Raw genomic sequence first — 22,941 nt, 5'->3', positions numbered from 1 at the left:
CATATTTACTTGGATTTATAAATACTATATGAATTTCTAAATCAATCAAAATATATAAACCAAGGCAACAAAGAATCATGATTTAATATTTTTGAAAACGTAAACACGTAGAAAAAGTTCATTAATATGTGCATGTACTGTTACTATAAAGGTGTCATGTTATGAATGAAAGGACGGTGGAGGAAGCTGCAAGGCTGTAATCCATGCTCGAATCTACAAAACGTTTTAAGCTAAAGAGACATTTCATAACTTCTGCTTTGTCTCCTTTATCTATCTGTCCGTTTCATTTCCAAGCTTTTTATCTGTGTGTTGCATTTACTTCATGACAATATAGCTGTATTTTTTCTAGAGAAGAAGAGAGACAAGAGAATCTGCACTTCTCCTCCATTTGTCAGAATTCTCATCTTCGGAGATTTCTTGGTGTTAGCATTTAATTCGTTTGGCCAATCTCATGTTCATCATTATACCATCAGTACTAGTTTTCTACTTATTTGTGTTGAGGATTAATAATGCTATTGCTACTAATCATCAACTCTTATAGGCTGCCTTCATCATATTATCAAATGGTATATTACCTTTCTGTATAATGTTAACTTTCACACAATAATTTATTTTTCGTTTGGAGTCTTTGACCGTAGAACTAGATTAGACTATACCAAAGTAAACTGATTCAAGTAAAGTTAAAAGCGCAATTCAAATTCAATGTTCTACATATATATGATGCCAAACCTAAGTACATCAAAATTAAATTACGCCAAAAATAAGAAAAGTACATAAAATGCATTATGTCAAAATAAAATTGAGTTGAGAAGATGAAAACAAATTGTCAGGAAAATTCAATAACTTCCGAGTCGCTGTTTTTGAGCCCCCTCTGTTCAGAGTTTGGAAACAAACAGGTAAATAAACTTGATGGACACGTCGCTGTTATCGAGTCCCGTGTACAACAAAAAACGCGTTTACGTTTTGTCGTGTACCCATCAACGGCGTCGAGATTGCGACGTCACTAATACGTGTCGAACGCAAGAGAGTCTGTAAGAACTAAACCGATCCTACACCGTCCGATCTCTGCTTCGTGTTACAGGCCGCACGTTGCGAGAACAAGAGTTACAAAATAGGTGAAGTACAGAACAAAACCAAGTGGTCGGGTGTTATATCAACAATATCATCATAGTAAGAATGGACGAGACCCATTATGCTAAGTTGCTAACGTTTTTAACCATACAGTTGCAAAAATGAGGCCCATTAAAAGCCCAAGTCATACAAATGGAACTATTTTTTTATTGAGGGTTTTGGTGGCGTCTTTGTTGCGCATTCTGCAACATGTCAGGCTGTAAGATTCTGCTGATTGGTCTGCATATTTCAATGCTCTCCTCCTTGTTGTTGGTGCTGCTGCTTTTCTGGTTGCTGAGACTGAGACTGAGACTGTTGTGTTTGCATCATTCCGCTGCTGTTAAACACTGCAAGAAACGGCATGCAAGGGAAGATAATTAGATAATCGGAATAGAACGAAAGAAAGAACAAGCATGGAGTCTAGCTTGTTGGGTTAACTTCTCTACCTGCATCGTTGACGAATAGCGCATCCACCATATGCGGTGGAAGTGCAGTGGTGATCTGTCTCTGGTCTGGAGGCAATCTTAGTCCTTGAAACACAAAACCCCAGCTTCTTACCCAAAACAAGTGATTCAATACAAGTTAAAAGCAAAAAAAAAAAATGAATCTCCCTTACCTTCACCTTCGTTTACAGCAGCACGTAGCATGTTCTCCTGCTCCAGAATCTTTGCAGCTTGAGCTTTATCCATAGTAGTAGGAAGCATAGAAGGACTTCCTCGATCGGGGGCCAATCCATAAGCTTTACGAGCATCAGCCATCACTTTCTCTGCGTTTTCACAAGCTTCTGCAATCCTACCAATCCTCTCCTAGTTAAAAAAGAAACAATCTTCAGTAAAAAAACTCCTACTACACAGCAGAGATACGCATACACAAAACTCTCACACCTTTAGGGTTTCGATTTGCATTGGCACAGGCAAACTCTGAACATCTTGAAGCAACTGATCTATCTTGACATTGTTATCAGTTTCCATCTCGGGGAGTAACTTGGTAGCCAACATAACCGGTAAAACTGAACATCGCACAAAACAAAGTTTCAATCAGTTTCGTGAGCAAAAAGCATCCATTAGAAAGGATCATCGATCATACTTGAAGCGTTCTCGGCGTTCACGTTCTTCGGAAGCACAACGAAGGCCTTGGAAACTTGTTTTACTTCTTCCACAAGGATAAAGAGGTCAAGATTTATCATCTTGTATCGCCCTAGAATGTCCTTCCTGCAAATACACAATCTTGTTTCTTGACTGACAAGAAAGAAAAGATAAAAAAGCTCAAAAGGAAACCAAATATGTGTGGAGTCTTGAGGATGGGTACCATTTGGGAGAAGTGTTGGTTTGGGAATAAGCTTCGAAGTCTTCAAGGATTCGAGATATGGCCTGCTGCAAGCTCTGCGTTTGTCTCTTTACGTAGTCTAGATTCAGCTCCTCAGCTACCGGTGGAGCCTGCTGTGGCTGTGTCGTCGCCCTCTCCATCTGTGCACAGATTGCTTTGAAGGGAGTCTACGGGAGAAGACAAGAGAGAGACCCGAGAATGATCGGAGGGGTGGTGTGTGTGTTCGTCTGAGATTGTTACCGAGCGAGAAGTTCGTTGGAGAACTGAGAGCTCTTTCCTTATATTTACAAGCTTTTAAAAGATGGGCCCATTTATTGTTTCCAAAATTTGGGCTTTAACAAAGTTGTTTCCACAAAACTTGGGGTTTTAATTCTTTACTATATAAACACCATATTTTTCCCACGGATATACTTGCTCCTCAAAACCTACTAAGAGCATCATTAACTCAAGGTTCTTAGTACAAGGTTCTTACCAGAATATAAGAACCCGACTCTTAACTTTTAACTGAAAAAGTTAAGAGTCAGCTCTTAAATCTCTTATTTAAGAGCCGACTCTTAGCATTTTCAGTTAAAAATTAAGAGTCGGGTTCTTATATTCTGCTAAGAACCTTGTACTAAGAACCCTGCGTTAATGATGCTCTAAGCAAAACCAATGAACTTGCATATAAACTTCATGTTCTTGCACTTTTTTTTGTTGGTTGTAAACATGTTAAAATCGTATTATCATTTTCAAGTTTTTTTGAGAAATTATAGAAAGATAAAGAGTAGCGGAATAACAGAAATACAAACTACAACAACAAAATACAAACTATGAAAATTAGACAAAGACATCTACAGTTTGAAATAAGCGCCCCACACTTGGAATGCTCAGTTTGCATCATGTCTATCTCTACTCGGCTTTGACTCAAGCAAATGCGACATGTCTCTGTTCGTATATCCTGACGGCAGAAGATAGCATATCTTTTTCTTTATGTGGATGATATTGTTCTAACATGATCTTCTCCAGAATTGATTGTATGAATCATCTCTCAACTCAAACGAGAATTTCCAATAACATATTTGGGACGCCTCACTATTTTCTTGGAATAAAGGTTGAGTATAACAACTCGGGGTTCTGCTATCTTAGAGACAATATGTGACGGAAATTATTGCAAGAGTTTCCACTTTTAAAGTTTCAATATCCGACTAAATATAGAAGTCTGGCCGTAGCTTTCCAATACCTCACTTTCACTCGTCCGAACATCGTCTACGCCATCTAACAAATCTGTTTGTTCATGCACGACCCCCACAAACATCACTTGAGTGCACTTCGTCACATCATCGGATACATTGAAGGAACAAACTCACGTGGTCTGCAAATTTTCAAATCAAAATTCACGACACCACGGCATACTCCGATGCAGATTGGACAAGGTGCACCGATACACGACGGTCTACATCCGGCTATGCTGTTTACCTCAGTGACAATCTGATCTCATGGTCGTCAAAGCGTCAACAAACAATATCGAGGTCCAGTGCATAAGCAAAATACTAGGGAATAGCAAATGAAGTTGCTGAGACTTGCTTCTTGTGTAACCTATTGCTTGAGCTACACTGTACTCTAAGTACATCAACGTCGGTGTACTTAGACAATATAAGCTCGGTGTATTTATCTACAAATCCAGTGAAGCATCAACATACGAAGCATATTGAATTTGATCTACACTTAGTTAGGGAAAAAGTGGCAATGGAGCAAGTCAAGAATCTTCATGTTCCCTCATCTCTATAATATGCTGATATATTTTCTAAAGGACTTCCAACGTCACTGTTTACATACTTTAGATCCTTCTTGGCCGTCTGCTGCACCGACGATCACACTGCAAAAGGGTACAAGAATATGCGAATATTCTTGATTGATTTAAGTTATAAATGGTGACCAATGGGATGAGTGGAAATAGTAAATTTTTTATCATTCCTTACAATTTATATCATTTACAAGGAATATTTGTTACCTCTTTACATTTTTTAACATTTAAGGGATAATAAACTATAATTATTCTTATAAAATTAGGAGAAGAATAACTTTTCTTTTTATTTTATTCTTCTTCGTTCTTTTTTTTTCTTACTCTCGGTAATTTTTTTAATGGTTTCTAACCGTTAGAGCCTGCATTTATTCTCTGTACTTTTAGGAATCTCTCAACTGTACATTATATAAAAGTTAACTAGACTCTGATCTGCGCGTCAGTGCGGGTATGAATTTTCGGTTTTTGGTTATTTATTTAACTAAATGATGTATTTGTAATATTTGATGAATTATATTCACCAAGTAAATAATTTTTTTGGCATCTTAAACCTTCTATTTATGATGAGTATTCGATATCATATACAAAATTGAACAAATAGACGTAATTAGAGAATTGTGGACGATATATAAAAACAATGGTTATTAATGTAAAATATGAAGAAATATTATATCATGACTTAGTATGGCATAAAAGATTATAAATTAGTTATACATGTTTAAAGAAAATAAAATGATTTTTAAACTTCTATGAAAAATTTAACATAAAAAAGGGCGATGAATTAGTCATCAAATTGTAAATAATTTCATAATTTTATTAATAACAAATTATTTATAGTCTTTTTTCGTCAAGATAATTATTAAATGTTCATAACATTAATATGTTAAAAGACCATATTATGAAAGTCCACGTTGTAACCATTTTTTTCCGGGAAGTGTAATAAAAAAAATTACATTTAACTCTTCGTTTTGTTTAAGTTTGTGTCGGTTAAAGATTAAAAAAAATCTCTCTATCTTTTTCAATGTTCAATTTGAAGCTTATTATGCGGAAATCATACGCAAATATATGCAACTAGTTGGAATCTCTATATCTTTATATTCTTATAAATTTTAAATTTATTGTTTCCTCTTCTGCAAGCAAATCAATTACCGAAGTAATAGATCAATTGGTTGGAATCAAATATATTCTTATAATTAGTGTAATTATGGTTACAGTTTCTATATTTAATAGGTACATTAAAGATACGACATTGAAGATATTTTGTTTTGATTAATAGAAGATATTGGATTTTGAGTTTGTATTTATTGATTTGTTTTTTATAAAGCTTAGAAAATCAATGGGATGATTGGTTGGTTGATACATCCTATAAAGAAAACGAAAACTATAGGTGGTTTGAATATTGTGCATTGATCGATGCATGATGTAAGTTGACTATATAAAACTTGAACATGATCATTTCAATAATATAGATTACACTTCCATGCCACTGCCAATTAAATTTAATTTCCTATTTTAATGCTTGTTTTTTTCAGTTAGATTAATGTGTTTTCCTTATTCAAATATAAACTTAACATCATTAAATTAACTTCTAAATATGATTACGTAAAAGTAAAGTACAAATTCGAAACTTAACAACATTTAACCGAAAACGTTGGAGGACATCAAACTAAATCTCTATTATTAAAAGAGAAGTACCCATTAAAAAATACCCCTAAGTTTTCTAACTTATTTACACTTCCATGCCACTGAGAAATAAATTAAACTACCTATTTTAATGCTTGTCTTTTCCAGTTAAATTAATGAGTTTTTCTTAATCAAATTTAAACTTAATGTCATTAAATAAACCTACATATTTTAATGCTTGTCTTTTCCAGTTGAATTAATGAGTTTTCCTTAATCAAATTTAAACTTAATGTCATTAAATTAACCTAAAAATACATCATATTTAACATAGCTTATCACGTACGAGTACGGTCCAATAATAAACTTGAATTTTATTTTTACGAAAACGTGAATCACTTGACTTATGTAATATTTAAAATATATTAACTACAATATAACAAATGCATATAACATACCTATACTTTAGTTTGAAATGATCATGTTCAAGTTTTATATAGTCAACTTACATCATGCATCGATTAATGCACAATATTCAAACCACCTATAGTTTTCGTTTTCTTTATAGGATGTATCAACCAACCACTCATCCCACTGATTTTCTATGCTTTATAAAAAAACAAATCAATAAATACAAACTCAAAATCCAATATCTTCTATTAATCAAAACATAATATCTTCAATGTCGTATCTTTAATGTACCTATTAAATATAAAAACTGTAACCATAATTACACTAATTATAAGAATAGATTTGATTCCAACCAATTGATCTATTACTTCGGTAATTGATTTGCTTGCAGAAGTGCAAACAATAAATTTAAAATTTATAAGAATATAAAGATATAGAGATTCCAACCAATTGCCTATATTTGCGTATGATTTTCGCATAATAAGCTTCAAATTGAACATTGAAAAAGATAGAGAGATTTTTTTAATCTTTTACCGACACAGAACTTAAACAAAACGAAGAGTTAAAGGTAATTTTTTTTTGTTACACTTCCCGGAAAAAAACGGTTACAACATGGGCTTTCATAATATGACCTTTTAACATATTAATGTTATGGACATTTAATAATTATCTTGACGAAAAACAAAAACTATAAATAATTTATTATTAACAAAATTATGAAATTATTTACAATTTGATGACTAATTCATCACCATTTTTTATATGTTAAATTTTTCATAGAAGTTTAAAAATCATTTTATTTTCTTTAAACATGTATAACTAATTTATAATCTTTTATGCCATACTAAGTCATGATATAATATTTCTTCATATTTTACATTAATAACCATTGTTTTTATATATCGTCCACAATTCTCTAATTACGTCTATTTGTTCAATTTTGTATATGATATCGAATACTCATCATAAATAGAAGGTTTAAGATGCCAAAAAAATTATTTACTTGGTGAATATAATTCATCAAATATTACAAATACATCATTTAGTTAAATAAATAACCAAAAACCGAAAATTCATACCCGCAGTGACGCGCAGATCAGAGTCTAGTTAACTTTAAAAATTAAGGGGTATTTTTTAATGGGCACTTCTCTTTTAATAATAGACATAATTTTTAAAAACATAGCCATTCTTAAATATTTTTTGAATAAATAAATATTTTTTAATTTAATCAACTGAAAATAATATCCGTACAATTGTGTGAGTCAAATTCTAGTTTTATTGATGCATGTTATATATTAGTGATGTATGTTTTAGGTAACATTTTAATGATGCACGTTTTTTAAAATCTCCATTATTAAAATTATGCACGTAAGGATAACTCATGAGTTTTTTTTTGTTGATTAAATGACATTATGTCCAAATTTATTTAAGGATATTTCATTAAAGTAACTGAAAAAGACAAACAATAAAATAAGAAGTTTAATTCATTTAAGCATATTTCATTAATGTAACTGAAAAGACAAGTAATAAATTAGGCAGTTTTATTCGTTTTAGGATATTTCATAAATGCAACTGAAAAAGACAAGCAAAAAAATAGGGTAAGAACATTTTTCAAAAGTGTACTTCTCTTTTAATAATATAGATATATTTCTGTTGCATTTATTCTCTCAATTTTTAGGAATCTCTCAACTGTACATTATATAAAAGCTTCCTATGTACATTGTAAATCAAGTGAGAATACATAAACTTTCACCAACAACCACCAGGCAGCCTCATCCTCCTCTACTCAATAGTGGAAGCTCACGAGCACCTTATTGCTCTATTATCCCAAAGCTAAGGATAACTCATGAGTTTTTTTTGTTGATTAAATGACATTATGTCTAAATTTATTTAAAGATATTTCATTAAAGTAACTGAAAAAGACAAACAATAAAATAAGAAGTTTAATTTATTTAAGCATATTTCATTAATGTAACTGAAAAGACAAGTAATAAATTAGACAGTTTTATTCGTTTTAGGATATTTCATAAATGCAACTGAAAAAAACAAGCAAAAAAATAGGGTAAAAACATTTTTCAAAAGTGTACTTCTCTTTTAATAATATAGATATATTTCTGTTGCATTTATTCTCTCAATTTTTAGGAATCTCTCAACTGTACATTATATAAAAGCTTCCTATGTACATTGTAAATCAAGTGAGAATACATAAACTTTCACCAACAACCGCCAGGCAGCCTCATCCTCCTCTACTCAATACCGGAAGCTCACGAGCACCTTATTGCTCTATTATCCCATCCCAAAGCTACGTAACCCCCCACCCCCCCCCCCCCCCCCCCCCCCCCCCCCCCCCCCGCCCTTATTTAGAGAGGCAAGTGAAACAAAAGCCCGCCACAACCAACACCACAAAAGAGGCAATGCCCTCAAGACAAAGAGCTATATATATATATACACGTAAATGTCTTTTTATGATTTATAAAGAAATAATAAACATCTTTTTGTTTTGTTTTACAAAAGAATGAATGAAAGAAAAAAAAAAGGATACAAAAGCTATAGTTTTTGTAGGAAGGGAAGGAGAGAGAGTTTCTCATCATCTCTGGCTGTCATGGCGTTACTTTGACAGCCTCCAAAAGACACTAAACATATCTGCCGGGAAACAGAACAAAAAAAATGGGAAACCTCTCTGCTTTTTTCATCAAAAATCCCAGATTCTCTCATCCGATGGAGAAATTATGTATAGAAATTAATAATCACGTATTGTTGCAATCTACCAGCCTTCACCACTGGTTTTGCTTCTTGGAACCAATCAAGAACTCTGCAGGACTACTTCTTCTTGCTGTATCTGGAAAAAAAAACACTGGTGACTCCTTCAACGAGATGTTTTTATCATCAATCATCAAAACTCTCTCTCAGTTCGGTTGCTGCATCTATAAAAAGAACGTCATAACAAATATCAAATCATGTCGAAAGTAAAAACCCATATCTTGAATCACTGCAAAAGTTATGATGTTTCACCTGTGAAAACAAGTATTCGTCCAGCATGGAGATAGAGCAAGGCAAGGAGCTGCTGTTAGAACCAAACCTTGCCTGGTTCGCAGTGTTGTTGTAAACAGAAGATCCAGGTGGCGGTGCTTCGAAGAATCCATTCATATGGTACTCTCTCTGGTTCATTGGAAAGTTAAAAACCGGAGGAGGATGAGGAAGAGGAAGAGGAAGAGGCAACGTTTGGTGATGATTCAGATCGTTCTGCAGACTGGGAACGTATGGGATAACGCTGTTTTCAGTGAACTGCTGCTGCGTGATTGTTTGTGGTTTCAAATGTCCGTTGGTTAAATCATCAAGAAAGCTTGTATCTTGACCCGAGATCGTAATCTCTGGAGACTTCCCTGTTCCAAAGTATCCTGGGTAGCTCCCAAATGAAGAACTCGCTGAGCACTCAACTTCCCTTTAGAGTATACACAATTATTATTTTTTTTGGTTAAGATATGATTCAGATTTAGAAAGAAAGAAGTGTGAGAGTTTTTTCACTAACCTCTGTGGGATTGAATTGTGTTCCTCAGTGACAATGTTGGTTGTGTTGGTATTAAGAATCCATGGCATAGATTGAAGCTGTTGTTCCAAAGGAATCTGAATCCCATCTTGCAACTGAAAGTTTTATAAGTCAGAGATTTGAGATTCAGATTGTTCTGAATGAGAAATCAAAGAAGAAATCATTCTGAGTAAATTACCAAGCTGGTTGACCAATCTTTAACAAAGTTTGCGTTTTCGATTTGCATTGCGTGTTGCTGCTGTCCAAAATGCTCCTATCAACAACAACAAGAAAAGTTTAATTGAGTTTTCCTTTTTATTTAATAAAGTGAAGTTGAAAAGGTTTTAAAAAGAAAGGATTACTTTATGCGCACGCAACTGATCAAGGGATTGCCTGATCGAGATTTCGAGCTGTCCCAAGTCTTCAACGTTGTTTATCTTATCGGGTTCTGTCCAATAACTACAGAACATGATACAAACAAGTATGAAAACAATGTAACAACATCAAGAAAAACATCAACTTCAGAAAGATCTTCGTACCGTAATCTTCCATGTATTTCAGAAATTCGATCTTGCAGAATCCTTGCTCGAGCACTCAAGTCCTGAAACAATTGCGGTTTTAGAAAAATTCTAGGCTTTGGCAAATCTCATAAACGGTAGAAAAGGAGAAAAAAAATATAGAGTCTTATAATGAATACCTCTGTTGTTGGATTACTGGAACCATAGAAGGAAAAAGAAGCACACAAGACAAAAAGAGAAGAAAGTTAAAATTCATGTCGGAGATAATGAAGCGAATGATTTTGTTAATGAAATGTTTTCGTTTCTCCTACTCACCTAGAGAATATAAAATCTCGTATATTTACATGGTGATCCAACTTTTGGAAAGTTTTCTTCAAGACCTGAGCTTTCAAAAGACAAAACAATTTGAATCAGGGACCAAACAAACAACAAGCTTCACAAGGATCAGAATCAAAGCTAAAAAAAAAAAAAAAAGATTTAAAGAGTTTTGTTTTGATTGTGTGAAACAACTTACTTCAAGACCCTCGATCTTCCTGTATTCAAAACCAAACAAGAACAAACAAGTGAACAAAGCGGAAAGAAACATATGGATAAGAATCTCAAAAAGAATCAGCCAAACCTTTTTGCTCTTTCCTCCGGTGTTACTTGAGAAAACTTTGCAATCACCTTTTCAATGCTACTGAAACAATAATAATAAAAAAAAAAACCCACAGAAAATCAGACCACAAAACACAAACCCAACAGAGACATGGAGGAAACAAATACACAGAGAGAACAATCAGTTACCTTCGTTGAGCGCAACATAAGGAAGGTTTACCAGTAGGAGAGAACATAAGAAGAACAAGATCAATGTCGCAAAGAACAGAAAGCTCGCTCGCCTTTTTCAAGATCCCATTTTTCCTTTTAGCAAACGTAGCTTGGCGCCCTGCTGTGTTCTCTAACTTCTTTATCTTCAGTTTCACCCTTCCCATCCTGTTCCACCAAACAAAACACACACACACACACATTCAACGAATCATCCAATTCTCCTTTCTCCTCAATTCAACACAACAATCACAAAACTTTGAAATTTCAAAATAAAAATGCGACCTTTAGAAACGTTTTTGAAAACCCTAATCGTGAATCTATTGGGTGAGGAAAAAGGAAAGGGGAAACTTACCTAAAGAAGCAAATTTAAACGCCAAGCGGATACTAACCATGAGGGGAGATATTAAAAGGGAGCTCTTTAGAGAAGAAGAAGAAGAAGAAGAAAAAGAAACGAAGAATGAAAAAGCAGAGGTAGAAAGAGAGACAGAGAAGAAGACGAATGCGGTTTACATGAGACTCCGTAAATTACGCTCTTCTGATAGAGCTCCTTGAGAATAGGGATCCCATTGGACAAAGAAGAGGGACGAACAACAGATTAATCAATTTTTTTTAAAAACAAAAACAAATCTCCATTACCATTTTTACCCTTAGGCCATCGTTTATCAAGAAGAAAGATAAATGTTTTTTTCCTTTACAAAGAGACGACGGCGTTTTGATGCTATCTAGCTATTATTACCATTTTACCCTTTATCCATCGTTTATTATCTACTAAAAGCTTCAAGAAGGAATAAGTTAAAAATCTCTGAAAGCAGAACGACGCCGTTCGAAATGTTATCTAATTGTTATTACCATTTTACCCTTACTCCATCGTTTATCCACTCAGCTTGAACTGCCAAAAAAAAAAAAAGCTGATGATGTTTGCACGGTGCTGTCTTCTCCCGCCGCCGTTTATCTCCGCCGTGAGAACCCGATGTTTCGCCAGCGAAACTTCCGACACCGGCCTTCTCTTCCGAGAAAAGCTCATCTACCTCCAGGACCTCAACGTTGACCCTCACAAAGCCCTCCGAGTAAACCCCTCTCTCCGCGCCGCTCCCATCTCCTCCGTCGTCTCCGTCGAAACCCTCCTCTCCTCAATCGGTCTCTCGAGACCCGCCGTCGGTCGGATCCTCGACATGTTCCCCGATCTGCTAACCTCAGACCCCGAATCCGACATCTTACCGGTGCTTCGCTTCTTATCCGACGAGATCTACCTTTCCGACGAAGACATCCCGAAGTCGATAACCCGCTGCCCTCGACTCCTCATCTCCTCCGTCGACTTCCAGCTCCGTCCTGCGTTAGCCTTCCTCAAAACCCTAGGATTCGTGGGGCGCGACACGGTCACGTCGCGGAACACTGTGCTGCTGGTTTCGAGCGTGGAGCGAACTCTAATCCCCAAAATCGAGTTCCTTGAGGAAGGGCTAGGGTTTACGAGGGATGAGGTGGCGAAGATGGTGGTGAGGTCTCCGGCGCTGTTGACGTACAGCGTGGAGAACAATTTGGCTCCGAAAGTCGAGTTCTTTATGGAGGAGATGCGTGGAGATGTCAAGGAGCTGAAGAGGTTTCCTCAGTACTTTTCTTTTAGCTTGGAGAGGAAGATTAAGCCGAGGCATAGGTTGCTTAAGGAGCACGGGATCTTGATGCCCTTGTCGGAGATGTTGAAGGTTAGTGATGGACAGTTTAACCTTTGGCTTGTGGAACTTCGTCTTAGGTCTGTTGAAAGGAGATTGTAAAAGGTTTCGTCTTTTTGTGTGTATTGAGCTTGTTTTGTGTTCTCTTTTGCTGAGAATTTGCACTTTGAGACACTTCAGTTGAGCTTGAATAGAGTTAGGTAAATGTTTTGTAAGATCATGGAAGTATGTATTTGAGGATTCAAAGTTATGAGGAAAGTTTCGTTTAATTGCAAAAGTTTTGCCTTTTGAAACATATCAAACACTTCACTTGAGCTTGTATAGAGTTTTTGTTGCGAAGATTAGATTGGGGAAATGTTTTGTTAGATCATTAAGTTTCGTTGAAGTTGTATACGGTTGTCGGAATTTGATATGTGAACTTCCTAATTTATGAAGTAAAGTTGCTTAACTTGAGCTTCTGTTACATACTTCTGTTTCAAAAGATTAGGCTTGGGGGTGTTCTGTTAGGTCATGTAGTGTGTAACTAAGAACACAGATAATAAGAGTTGGTTTGAATGTGTGTGCTTTCAGGATGTCTTAAAATTAATTTGCGCACCAAGTTTATGAGAAAGTTTGCTTCGCATGAGCTTGTACATGATTTTGCATCAGAGATTAGATTGAAAAAAAAAATACAAATTGAAAGTCAATCTCTACGAGAAACAAAAGAGAACCTAAGAAATAAATTAAAAGTTCGTAGAAATCAATAGAGTCGTCATCAAGCTCTATTTTATACCACTCTTCTTTGACCTTAAAGAGGCAGCTCGTATCTGCATTGAGGACACGTGGAGTTAATCGAAAACCAGTTCTTTACACACTTGAAGTGATACTTGTGCTTATATAGGTAATCAATGATGAGACTGGTACGATTCTTGGTGTTGACGTCTGCACATTACTCTTCAATCTCGACGCTGGTGCGGTCCTTGGTGTCGGTTTCTGTACATTCCTCGTTTGTCCTGACGCTGGTGCGGTCCTTGGTGTCGATGTCTGTACATTCCTTGTCTGTATGGAGGCTGTTGCTGTCCTTGGTGTCGACGTTTGCATATCACCAGCCAATCTTGACGCTGGAACGGTCCTTTGTGTCAACGTCTGCACATCACTAGCCAATCTCGACACTGGTGCGGTCCTTGGTGTCGACGTCAGCACACCACTAGCCAATCTCAACGCTGGTGTGGTCCTTAATGTCGACGTCTGCACATTCCTATTCAATCTCGAAGCTGGTGCGGTTATTGGTGTCGACGTCTGCACATTCGTGGTTAATCTCGACACTGGTGCGGTCCTTGGTGTCGACGTCTGCACATTGCTCGTTAGTGTTGAAGCTGGTACGGTCCTTGGTGTTGACGTCTGTCACATTCATAGTCAATCTTGAGGCATGTACGGTTCTTGGCGTCAACGTCTGCACATTACTAGTCAATCTCGACACTGTTGCGGTCCTTTATGTCGACGACTGCACATTCCTAGGCAATCTGGAAGCTGTGTGGGCCTTGGTGTTGACAAGGACGTCTCTATATTCCTCTTTAAGGAGGTTAGTAAACTATGAAGCACGGGCACGGCGGTTTGGTTGATGTACCCGTACCGGAAACACCATAGAAATGGCACGGGGACACTTTGGGGACGGGGTAGTCGATTTATGGAATGTTTTGAAATGAATTCTCTTCGAAATTATTGTATCTAGGCCTGAGCATTCGGGTCCTAATCGGGTTTCGGTTTTGTCTAATCGGGTCTCGGTTTTTTGGGTTTATCAAAATCAGCTTCATTCGGGTTATATGAAAGTTTGGTTTGGGACCGGTTCCGGTTCTATCGGTTCGGGTCGGAGTTAGTAAATCTTCAAAGAACCAGTAGAACTCGATGTACTTTCGGGTTTGGTCCCAATCGGTTCTTCGGTTTAAAAGTACATGATTTCTACCTACTTTGTAACCAAAACATAAGTTAAATCGGTTTTTAGATTTTAAAATACATGATTTGTATCTATTTTGTAACCAAAATATAAGTAAAATTGATTCAAAAATAAGAAAGGACATCAAACGTAATCATTCAAAATCAAACGAAAGGTAGACATAGTTATTAATAGAAAGAAAACTAAATAAATGAAAGCATAAAACGCAAACCAAGTTCTCATGAAATGAAAAACATTATTCAATGAAAACAAAACCAAAATCTAAAAACTTCAATCTTCAACTGCTACCTTCAACCATCAACCTTCACATAATTGATAATTATTTTAGAAGTCAATAATCTCTTAGTGTATTTAAGATACATATTAGGAACTGTGATCATGTTTTGTACAAGTTTTTTTTTTAAATTTTGAATGTTTCGGGTTCTAACGGATATCCATTTAGGTTCGAGTTTGGTCGGATATTATCCATAACCCGAAATACCATAAAACAAGATCTATTCGGTATTTATGTCGGTTTCGGATCGGGTTCGGTTTATTTTTCCAGCCCTAATTGTATCTTAAGCTAAATCAATTACTTTTTTCCAAAAAATAAATGGAAGTAAAATTTTGACTTATAATCTTGTTTCTAAGCTTATGATCATCATTATTTAAAATAATATATTGAAGTAATTTTTATGTTAAAAGTTTGGTGTAATTTTTTAAATTTTTGTCAATTATGGGTAGCTTATATATATTTTTAACATATATATACCATATCCGTATCTATAATTTTTTAATTTTGCCGATTCTGGTCCCCGTACCCTTATATGTCCCGTATCCGTCTCAGGGCAAAAATCCCTCGCTGGCTACGGCTCGATCACCGTCGATGTTGATGATGATGGCATTGTCATCGTTGTTGGGAGTCTTCTATTATAGCGTAATGACTGCGACCGTATAAATCACGCTCGTCGTACAAAGAAACGAGAATGGTAAAGCCACTTAAGATGATACTGCAACAAATCTTAAATAGCATCTTATAAGCAAAAGGAAAAAAAGGCTTCTTCAAAGATGGAGTCATAATCTTTTTTCATTTTTTTGAACAAGATGGAATCTTAATCTATGAGTTTATAGATTATTGTCTTCTTTTGAAGATATACTGAATGTATAAAAATATTATCTGTAGATTCACACAAAATTTAATATGTTTTCAATATCTCTATAATATAAATCCTACGTTAAACTTTTAAAAGTAACCACAATCCCAAATTATTCAGGCTTCGAATGGTGACGAATCGTCTTGTCCCGCACCACCGTGAATAGTAACAAAAATCTTTACATATACCTATGTATCTATATATTTTTGTTACTATTATAACCACACCGCACTTGTTCTGTAGTTGTCCCGCATGTCACCATTCGGAGTTTGAATATATGATTTATATTTTTAATATTTAATATTTGCTATAATCCAAAACTTTCCTAATAATCCAAATCATTCCTAAGTAATTCTAAAATCAACCATAGTTAATAGATGATTTTTGCTTACGATATACTAGGATAAGACCAGCACTTTGTGCATATTATAAATTTATATGAAAATTATTTAAGAAATATCGTATGGAAAATAAAATTTATATTATTGATAGAATTAATATTTTTGGACCTTGAACAATTTTTAAATTTTTTTTGTTAATTACATAATTTGTTTACTAATGAACTGATCTTATTTTTAAAAATATTTTAGGTCAAAAATTATTTATCACATAAAAACCTAATATTTAGGCCGAAGAATCTCATGCCTACTATTTGGTTACAATGAAACTATACCAATTCGGTTTTATATCATGATTTAGCAATTTAAAAGTTAATTATGGTTATGAGAAGTTTACGTTCACGTGTCAATCATTTATATCTTCAAATTTTTTTTTTTTGTCATTTTGGTTATTGCTCGATATAAATATTGATTTTTGAGTTTATTCTCATTTCTTTCTTTTATTTTGGTCTGACATTTAGAAAATATTTAAGATTCAAAATTATTAAAGAGATACATACTTAGGTTAAAATGCGGCTTGTGCATAATAAATAATAATTATATATTAAATAACTAAGAAATCAGTTACTATTATGTAATAAATTATCTTGCACATATAAATCAAATGATCACTCTTGTTTATTCACAATTATTTTAGGATAAATGAATCAAATCAATCAATCTTATCTATCGTATATGATATATAATTAAATTTAAACGATATGAAGTATATATATATATATATATATATATATATATATATATATATATATATATATATATAAACACCTGTTTAAATAAAATTATTTATTTATATAATTTTATTATCATTGTATCTTATTATAGAAAAAAATTTAAACATTGATTACAAAAGTTTATGTGAGATTTTTAACAGTTTTAGTTATTTATTCTCGTTTTGAAAAATTCAAACTATAACATATACAAAAAATATGAATTTTTAATATATTATTAATGTAATTGTGTAATTTATTTTCATAATAAAGAATTAAACAAAAATGATAGAAAATATACAGATTATTAGCAAATCTTCATTATTTAAAATTATTAATTACTATATATATCATAATCACATTAGGTAATTCCGTAGGTTTTATTTAATGAAATAATATATAATAAATTTTAATTGGATAAATGAATGGTATATAATGGACATACTATATAATATAACATTCTCTAACAATTTAATTTTGGACTAACAAAATTCTCAATTGATTTTCAAATTCCAACATGATATTTTTTTAATTAGTACAAATTACATGTTCTAAACTTTTTAAATGTTTTCCTATTAATATATATATAGGATGTTAAACCATTGATCATTAATTTTTAACTTAATAATTTTAACAATTTTTGTAATTTTGTTGTTTTTAAAAATTCAAAATATAACATATATGAAAAAAATCTATATTTTAATTGTATAGCTAATATGATTGTTTAATTTATTTTAATAATATAAAATTAAACCAAAATAATGGATGAGATATAAATTGTTATCAAATCTTTATTATTAGAATTCATATATATATATATATATATATTAGTCATATTTGATAATTCTATAGCTTTTATTTAAGAAAAGAAAAGAAAATAGTAAGTGTACACTTTAATTAATTTTATGATTAGTTTAATAAAAAGTATAATATATACTTAATTGTACCAACATATTTTCTAAAGATTCTGAATTTCGTTCGGGTGATGACACGTGACTACACTTAAAAGTTGTGATGTTTATCAATTAATATATAATGGATAAACCACTAATTAATCAATAAACAGAGAACATTCTCGATTTTAATAAATTTTTATTACATCATCAATTATAATAACGAAACATTCTCGATGTGATTCAATAGATTAAGAAATTAGAAAACAGATTATTAGAAAGAAGGGAAGTTAATCTCTTCTCCACATTTTCCACGAGGGAAAACCGGGCATTCGATAAAACCGGTACCAGACCGGGCAACACAGAGGTAGACTTGGTACAATTGGCTATTGCCAGACTCATCTGTGTTACATTGAATCCAAGGAGTGAAACCCGTCGACTCTTTGATAGAGTCCCTGATGCTCTCTATACTGTAAGATTTTCCATCCGGATTGATTCCTATATGTAGTAAACCAAAAATAATTAGATCATTAGAACGATTCAAGACATAAAGAGGGAATTAGATTCAAGCGTACCGGCTTTGGTTAGAGCTCCAAGAAGATCGGTTCTCTGCTTAAGGTTAAGAGCGGTTTGGAAATACTCGTATTGGTCGATAACCGATTCGGAGCAAGTACCATGTTTCTCCCATTCGTGTTCCCAAAACGTCTCGCCTGAGCCGCTGGGGCAAGCTAGTGTCGGCCAGCTCTTCTGCATTGAGCTGATCAGATCCGATATCTGTACCAAACCAAATCAAAAGACCCGTATGTTGAGAATTTAAACCGGTTTTCGACTACAATCGAACCGGATCACTCAAATTAAGTGTAGATATGAACTCAAGATGTTATTACCGAAGATGAATCGAATGGTTTAGTGTTGTCACAGTTGGAAGGATAAGTTCCATCTTTGTAATTAGGCCAAAGACCGTGAATTCCAAAATCAGCAGCTGGTTTGCCAGAAGTTGGAAAGCAACAACTCCTCTGTGTGTCACAGTATGATCCTGGCCACTTTATAATCATACAATAATATTAGAAAATGTGTTAAAAACGACTATAAACAATATTTATTAGAGGATGATTAGTAACGGTTTAGTTACTTGTTGGACGAAGTAGAAGAAATCGAAATCTTCAGAGGAAGAAGCAGCGAAGATCGAAGGCAAGATCAGGAGGAGACTGATCAAACACAGTGATGCATGAAGAAGCTTCATTTTCAATAAGATTGATTGTAGTTTTGGAGATTTGAGGTTGTAAGATCGAGATAGTTATTGATGAATATATATATAGGGGAACAAAAAATCAGAGGAATGTGAAAAGAGATATCCCTTTCCTTGTAGTATGTGTTTTAGTTTAATGACAGATACATCAAACGAATCTGGGCGTATATCCCTTTATGTGAAATTAAATGGAAGTATATTTACGAGATTTTGTTTCTGTCTTTCCTTAAAACTCTGAACAACGACATGAGATTACGTGTGGACATGGTGTGTGGTTTTTAATTTGAAGTCGTAATGTTCCCACTTGTTGGATTGATACAAGGTTCTGTGCGTATCCTCGTAACTGGCCAATTATTTTCTTAATCCCATTTATATTTTACCTAATTTTTTTTGTCAACATATTTTATCTAATCTAATCTAATAATTTTTCTATAATTTTATAAAAGATTATAAAATAGAAGTTCCTTTTGATGATCTTATTCTTTTTAACAGGATAATTCTTATGATTTTATTTAAATATCTTTTTCAGGTGAGTAAGATATAAACATCAAATTTATCAAATAAATTGTCAGTGTCATCATAGAGATTAACAAAGCAAATTCATATTGTTACTCATTGTGTTAGCAAATTCATATTGTTATTCATTGTGTTAACTTTGGTATATCCACCTACAAAAACATTAAAGGACAATGCATTTCATTTTCATGCCAAATTTTGTCAAGTGCTTTTATTTTTCAATAGCTAATAACAGAAATTTTTATTTGTTTATGTATTTTAACTGATTTGGAACATAAGGAACTTATAAATTTTACTTGGTTTATTAATTTTCAAATCTAACAAATGAATTTTTATATTCTATAAAAAATGTCCATATTTATTTATTTATATTTTCAAATTAATTACATTCATTACAAAATCAAATTTGTAAATAAAAGTTTAGAATGAAATCACACCCACTACAAGAAAACATAATCTTAACGAGGGCGGTTTTACTCGTGAGTTCGTCGTAAAAGAGGCTTTACGACGAATTAGCGAGGAAGCGCGTTTGCTCGTTACTCATCTCTCGTAACACATATTTCCTCGCTAATTCGTCGTAACTTAGCGAGGAATATATTTCGTCGTAAAGACGAAGTAGATCATTTCGTCGTAAAGACCACGTCAATATTCCATGTAAGGAGGTCGCTATATTTTCTCGTAAACTACACGTAAATACCTTGAAAGTGTTTCCTCGCAAAATACACGTAACGACCATGAAAGGATTTCCTCGTAAAATACTCGTTTATCTTTCCTCGTTATTTCCTCGTAAATGTTTTCTCGTAAAATACTCGTTTACTATTTCTCGTTATTTCCTCGTAAGGTTTCCACGTAAATAGGTCGTACATTAGCTACGAATTTACTTCGTTTTTATTATTTTACAGAATTTAAAAATATAATTAAAAAATAATTAAAATTATTTAATTTATTAATAAAATTAAAAATTAAAATAAAAATAAATCAATATGAAAATATTTTATATATAAATAAGTTTTGAATTTATAATACAACAACCGGAAAAAAAACTAAGGGTCGTTCATCGCCTGGTAGAATTCATCACTTCTCCTCGTAACATCCGCCTCGTTATGTACGTCGGATGACTCGCCTTGAATGGGATGTTGTTGTCGCATGTTCCTCAACATGGACTCCCATTCCGGATTTGTGGCCGCTATAACGTCCAAGAAGCCCTCGACTCCACCTATACGAGATTTTGTCGCGGCCAACTCGTTACGCAGCTGAGCGGACTCTCTACGCAGCTCAGTGACTTCATCATCCCGTCGCTGACCATAAGACGATGTCGCTCTCGGAACATCGTTGACGTAACCAATCCCCAACGTCCGTCCCTTTTTTTTAGGGACAACCTTAAAAACAAAAAATAAATATTGTTAGTAAAAATTTAAAGTTATATTAAATGAATAATAAAAAAATAAAATTTTTGAAAATTTACCTCCCCGTAAATCTTATCCACTTCAAGTGTGGATAAGGTGACGGGTAATCCGTCGGTAGACTGCTGGGTCAGTTGAGTCTGGCGGTCTTCAACCCGAGCAACCACGTCGTTGTAGATTTGCTCGGACTTGCCATCTACAAATACGCCCGCCTTGTTCTTGTGGGTCCTCTCGTAAAGTTCCATAAGAGACGGGAGATGTCCCGTCTCTTTGGCCTAAAAAATATTTAAGAAAGTTAGAATAAAATATATATATTAAAAAATTTATTTAATAAAATATTTAATTACCATTTCCAAACGGACACCGGCGTGGGGTTTTTGGCCCGTAGTGTGAAGCATCAGCCCGTTTCCGTGCTCATCGACCGTGTTACGGGAGTTAGAGCAAGTCTGGGCGATTCTAATGGAATCAGGAAGGCGCCAATAACGGATGAGGCCATCCCACACATCCGTGGTGAGCTCAGCGGGTTTGCCACGCTCATATCCCTTCACGATCCAGTCACCCTTCCAGTTGGAGACCGTGTCCAACAAGCGAGCTTTCGCCTTCGCGTTAAACTTCTTCCTCACCCTCTCAGTGATCCCCAAGGCCCAATTATATTTTTGCTGTTGGAAAAAATAAATTAACAATTAGTTTTTTAGAAAGTATATATATAAATCATGAAAAAATTAAAATATATATAATTAATTAATAGAAACTTACAGCGTAAATTTTGAACCACGTCTTTCTGACGTAGTGAGGCGTCTTACTCCAGTTCGGATGTGCCATGGAGAAGTAACCTTTAATCGTGTCGGTTACGTCCGATGCAAGACATCCGTCAACCCCCCACCTGGAAAATACAAATTTAAAATATAAATTATTTTTAATGTTATAAAAGAATTTTAAACGAATTAAAAAAAATTAATGCAACATACCACAAAGTTCCGTCCGGTCGGTCTGGATCGATGACTGGTAAACCTTCTCTGCCTGGCAGACGGAGAATGTCCTCTACAGTGTACTGCGAGTAAGGAGCACTCGGAGGCACCATCAAATCGGGATGAATATCGGCGGCCATCGGAGGTGACATCGGAGGCACAGGAGGAGGCATCGTCGGATGAGCCATCTGGGAAGGCACATGAGGAGCCGATGGTGCACTAGAAGAAGTAGACCCAGAGACTCTCTGAGTGTACTGAGTCTCGGGGACAGTCTCCTGACCCGAAGAACCGGGAGCTGAAGAAGAGGCCGGGTCTAAAATCACATTTTATAGGAATGAATCTCTCGCAATTATACAATTAATTATACTTATATGTGTTTCGAAGTGTCAATATATGTTACCTTTCAAAATAACGCATCAATGGATCTTCGCAATTGAGTAGAATATAGGTGTGTGCACTATGAGCGTCTTGTTCACTCGACCACCAAACCTCTTTAGACTTCCCACCGAGTCGTCCAATCTGGCTAAAGATGTCTGGAATACCAGCAACTGTATATGTTGGCGCAACACCACCATCATCATATCTTCTTGGAGCTCTTCTCCGGGTACGTACTTTTGACGCAAAGTAGTACGATGTGAAGTGAGAAACTTCTTCCGTCAAACTTCCAGCAATTATAGAACCTTCAACTTTGGCGAGGTTCTTTGCTTTTCCCTTCAAATATTTTATGGCTCGCTCATACTGATACATCCATCCGTAATGTACAGGTCCACGAAGCAATGCCTCATATGGGAGGTGGACAGCTAGATGCTCCATGACGTCAAAAAATCTGGGAGGAAATATCTTCTCCAAGTTGCACAATAAGATGAGAATGTTCTCCTGAAGCTGTTCCACAACTTCTTCTTTAAGAGTGCGTGTGCTCAGATCCCTGAAAAATGCTCCAATGCCTTTTATATTCCAAAAAAAATTAAACACA

General features: G+C 34.5%; 4 protein-coding genes across 7 annotated transcripts; 1 reads left to right on the top strand and 3 right to left on the bottom strand.

The window, feature by feature from the left end:
- Positions 1–1,049: 1,049 nt before the first annotated feature.
- LOC106436790 (mediator of RNA polymerase II transcription subunit 8) lies at positions 1,050–2,869 on the bottom strand. Its single transcript, XM_013877737.3, has 6 exons — positions 2,419–2,869; positions 2,197–2,321; positions 1,995–2,119; positions 1,727–1,916; positions 1,557–1,640; positions 1,050–1,457 (listed from the first exon to the last, which is right to left on the bottom strand). Exons 1-6 carry the CDS (start codon positions 2,574–2,576, stop codon positions 1,360–1,362), a joined length of 780 nt encoding a protein of 259 aa, XP_013733191.1. The 5' UTR covers positions 2,577–2,869; the 3' UTR covers positions 1,050–1,359.
- Positions 2,870–8,693: 5,824 nt separating this feature from the next.
- LOC106436789 (agamous-like MADS-box protein AGL30) lies at positions 8,694–11,709 on the bottom strand. Of its 4 annotated transcripts, none has more exons than XM_048763693.1 (12): positions 11,451–11,709; positions 11,078–11,263; positions 10,911–10,967; positions 10,806–10,824; positions 10,607–10,671; positions 10,471–10,486; positions 10,313–10,374; positions 10,136–10,232; positions 9,973–10,047; positions 9,777–9,889; positions 9,260–9,689; positions 8,694–9,086 (listed from the first exon to the last, which is right to left on the bottom strand). In XM_048763693.1, exons 2-12 carry the CDS (start codon positions 11,260–11,262, stop codon positions 9,051–9,053), a joined length of 1,155 nt encoding a protein of 384 aa, XP_048619650.1. In that variant the 5' UTR covers position 11,263; positions 11,451–11,709; the 3' UTR covers positions 8,694–9,050. The 4 variants fall into 4 exon arrangements, with proteins under 4 accessions (XP_048619650.1, XP_013733188.1, XP_048619651.1 ...); XM_013877734.3 differs by having other exon boundaries at positions 10,911–10,970; positions 11,451–11,705; XM_048763694.1 differs by having other exon boundaries at positions 8,694–9,165; positions 10,911–10,970; positions 11,451–11,704.
- A 244-nt stretch (positions 11,710–11,953) lies between these two features.
- On the top strand, positions 11,954–13,042 carry LOC106436787 (transcription termination factor MTEF1, chloroplastic-like). The gene has a single exon (XM_013877732.3). It carries the CDS (start codon positions 12,010–12,012, stop codon positions 12,865–12,867), a length of 858 nt encoding a protein of 285 aa, XP_013733186.1. The 5' UTR covers positions 11,954–12,009; the 3' UTR covers positions 12,868–13,042.
- A 4,904-nt stretch (positions 13,043–17,946) lies between these two features.
- LOC106409422 (ribonuclease 1-like) lies at positions 17,947–19,170 on the bottom strand. Its single transcript, XM_013850063.3, has 4 exons — positions 18,965–19,170; positions 18,720–18,875; positions 18,408–18,606; positions 17,947–18,330 (listed from the first exon to the last, which is right to left on the bottom strand). The coding sequence occupies exons 1-4, from the start codon at positions 19,073–19,075 to the stop codon at positions 18,107–18,109; spliced, it is 690 nt and encodes a 229-aa protein (XP_013705517.2). The 5' UTR covers positions 19,076–19,170; the 3' UTR covers positions 17,947–18,106.
- Between the last annotated feature and the right edge of the window lie 3,771 nt (positions 19,171–22,941).

The sequence above is a fragment of the Brassica napus genome, chromosome C7 (assembly GCF_020379485.1).
Source record: "Brassica napus cultivar Da-Ae chromosome C7, Da-Ae, whole genome shotgun sequence".
Lineage (NCBI taxonomy): Eukaryota > Viridiplantae > Streptophyta > Magnoliopsida > Brassicales > Brassicaceae > Brassica > Brassica napus.
The sequence above is the reverse complement of the archived record's forward strand: the minus strand, read 5'-3'. Positions and strand labels throughout refer to the sequence as shown.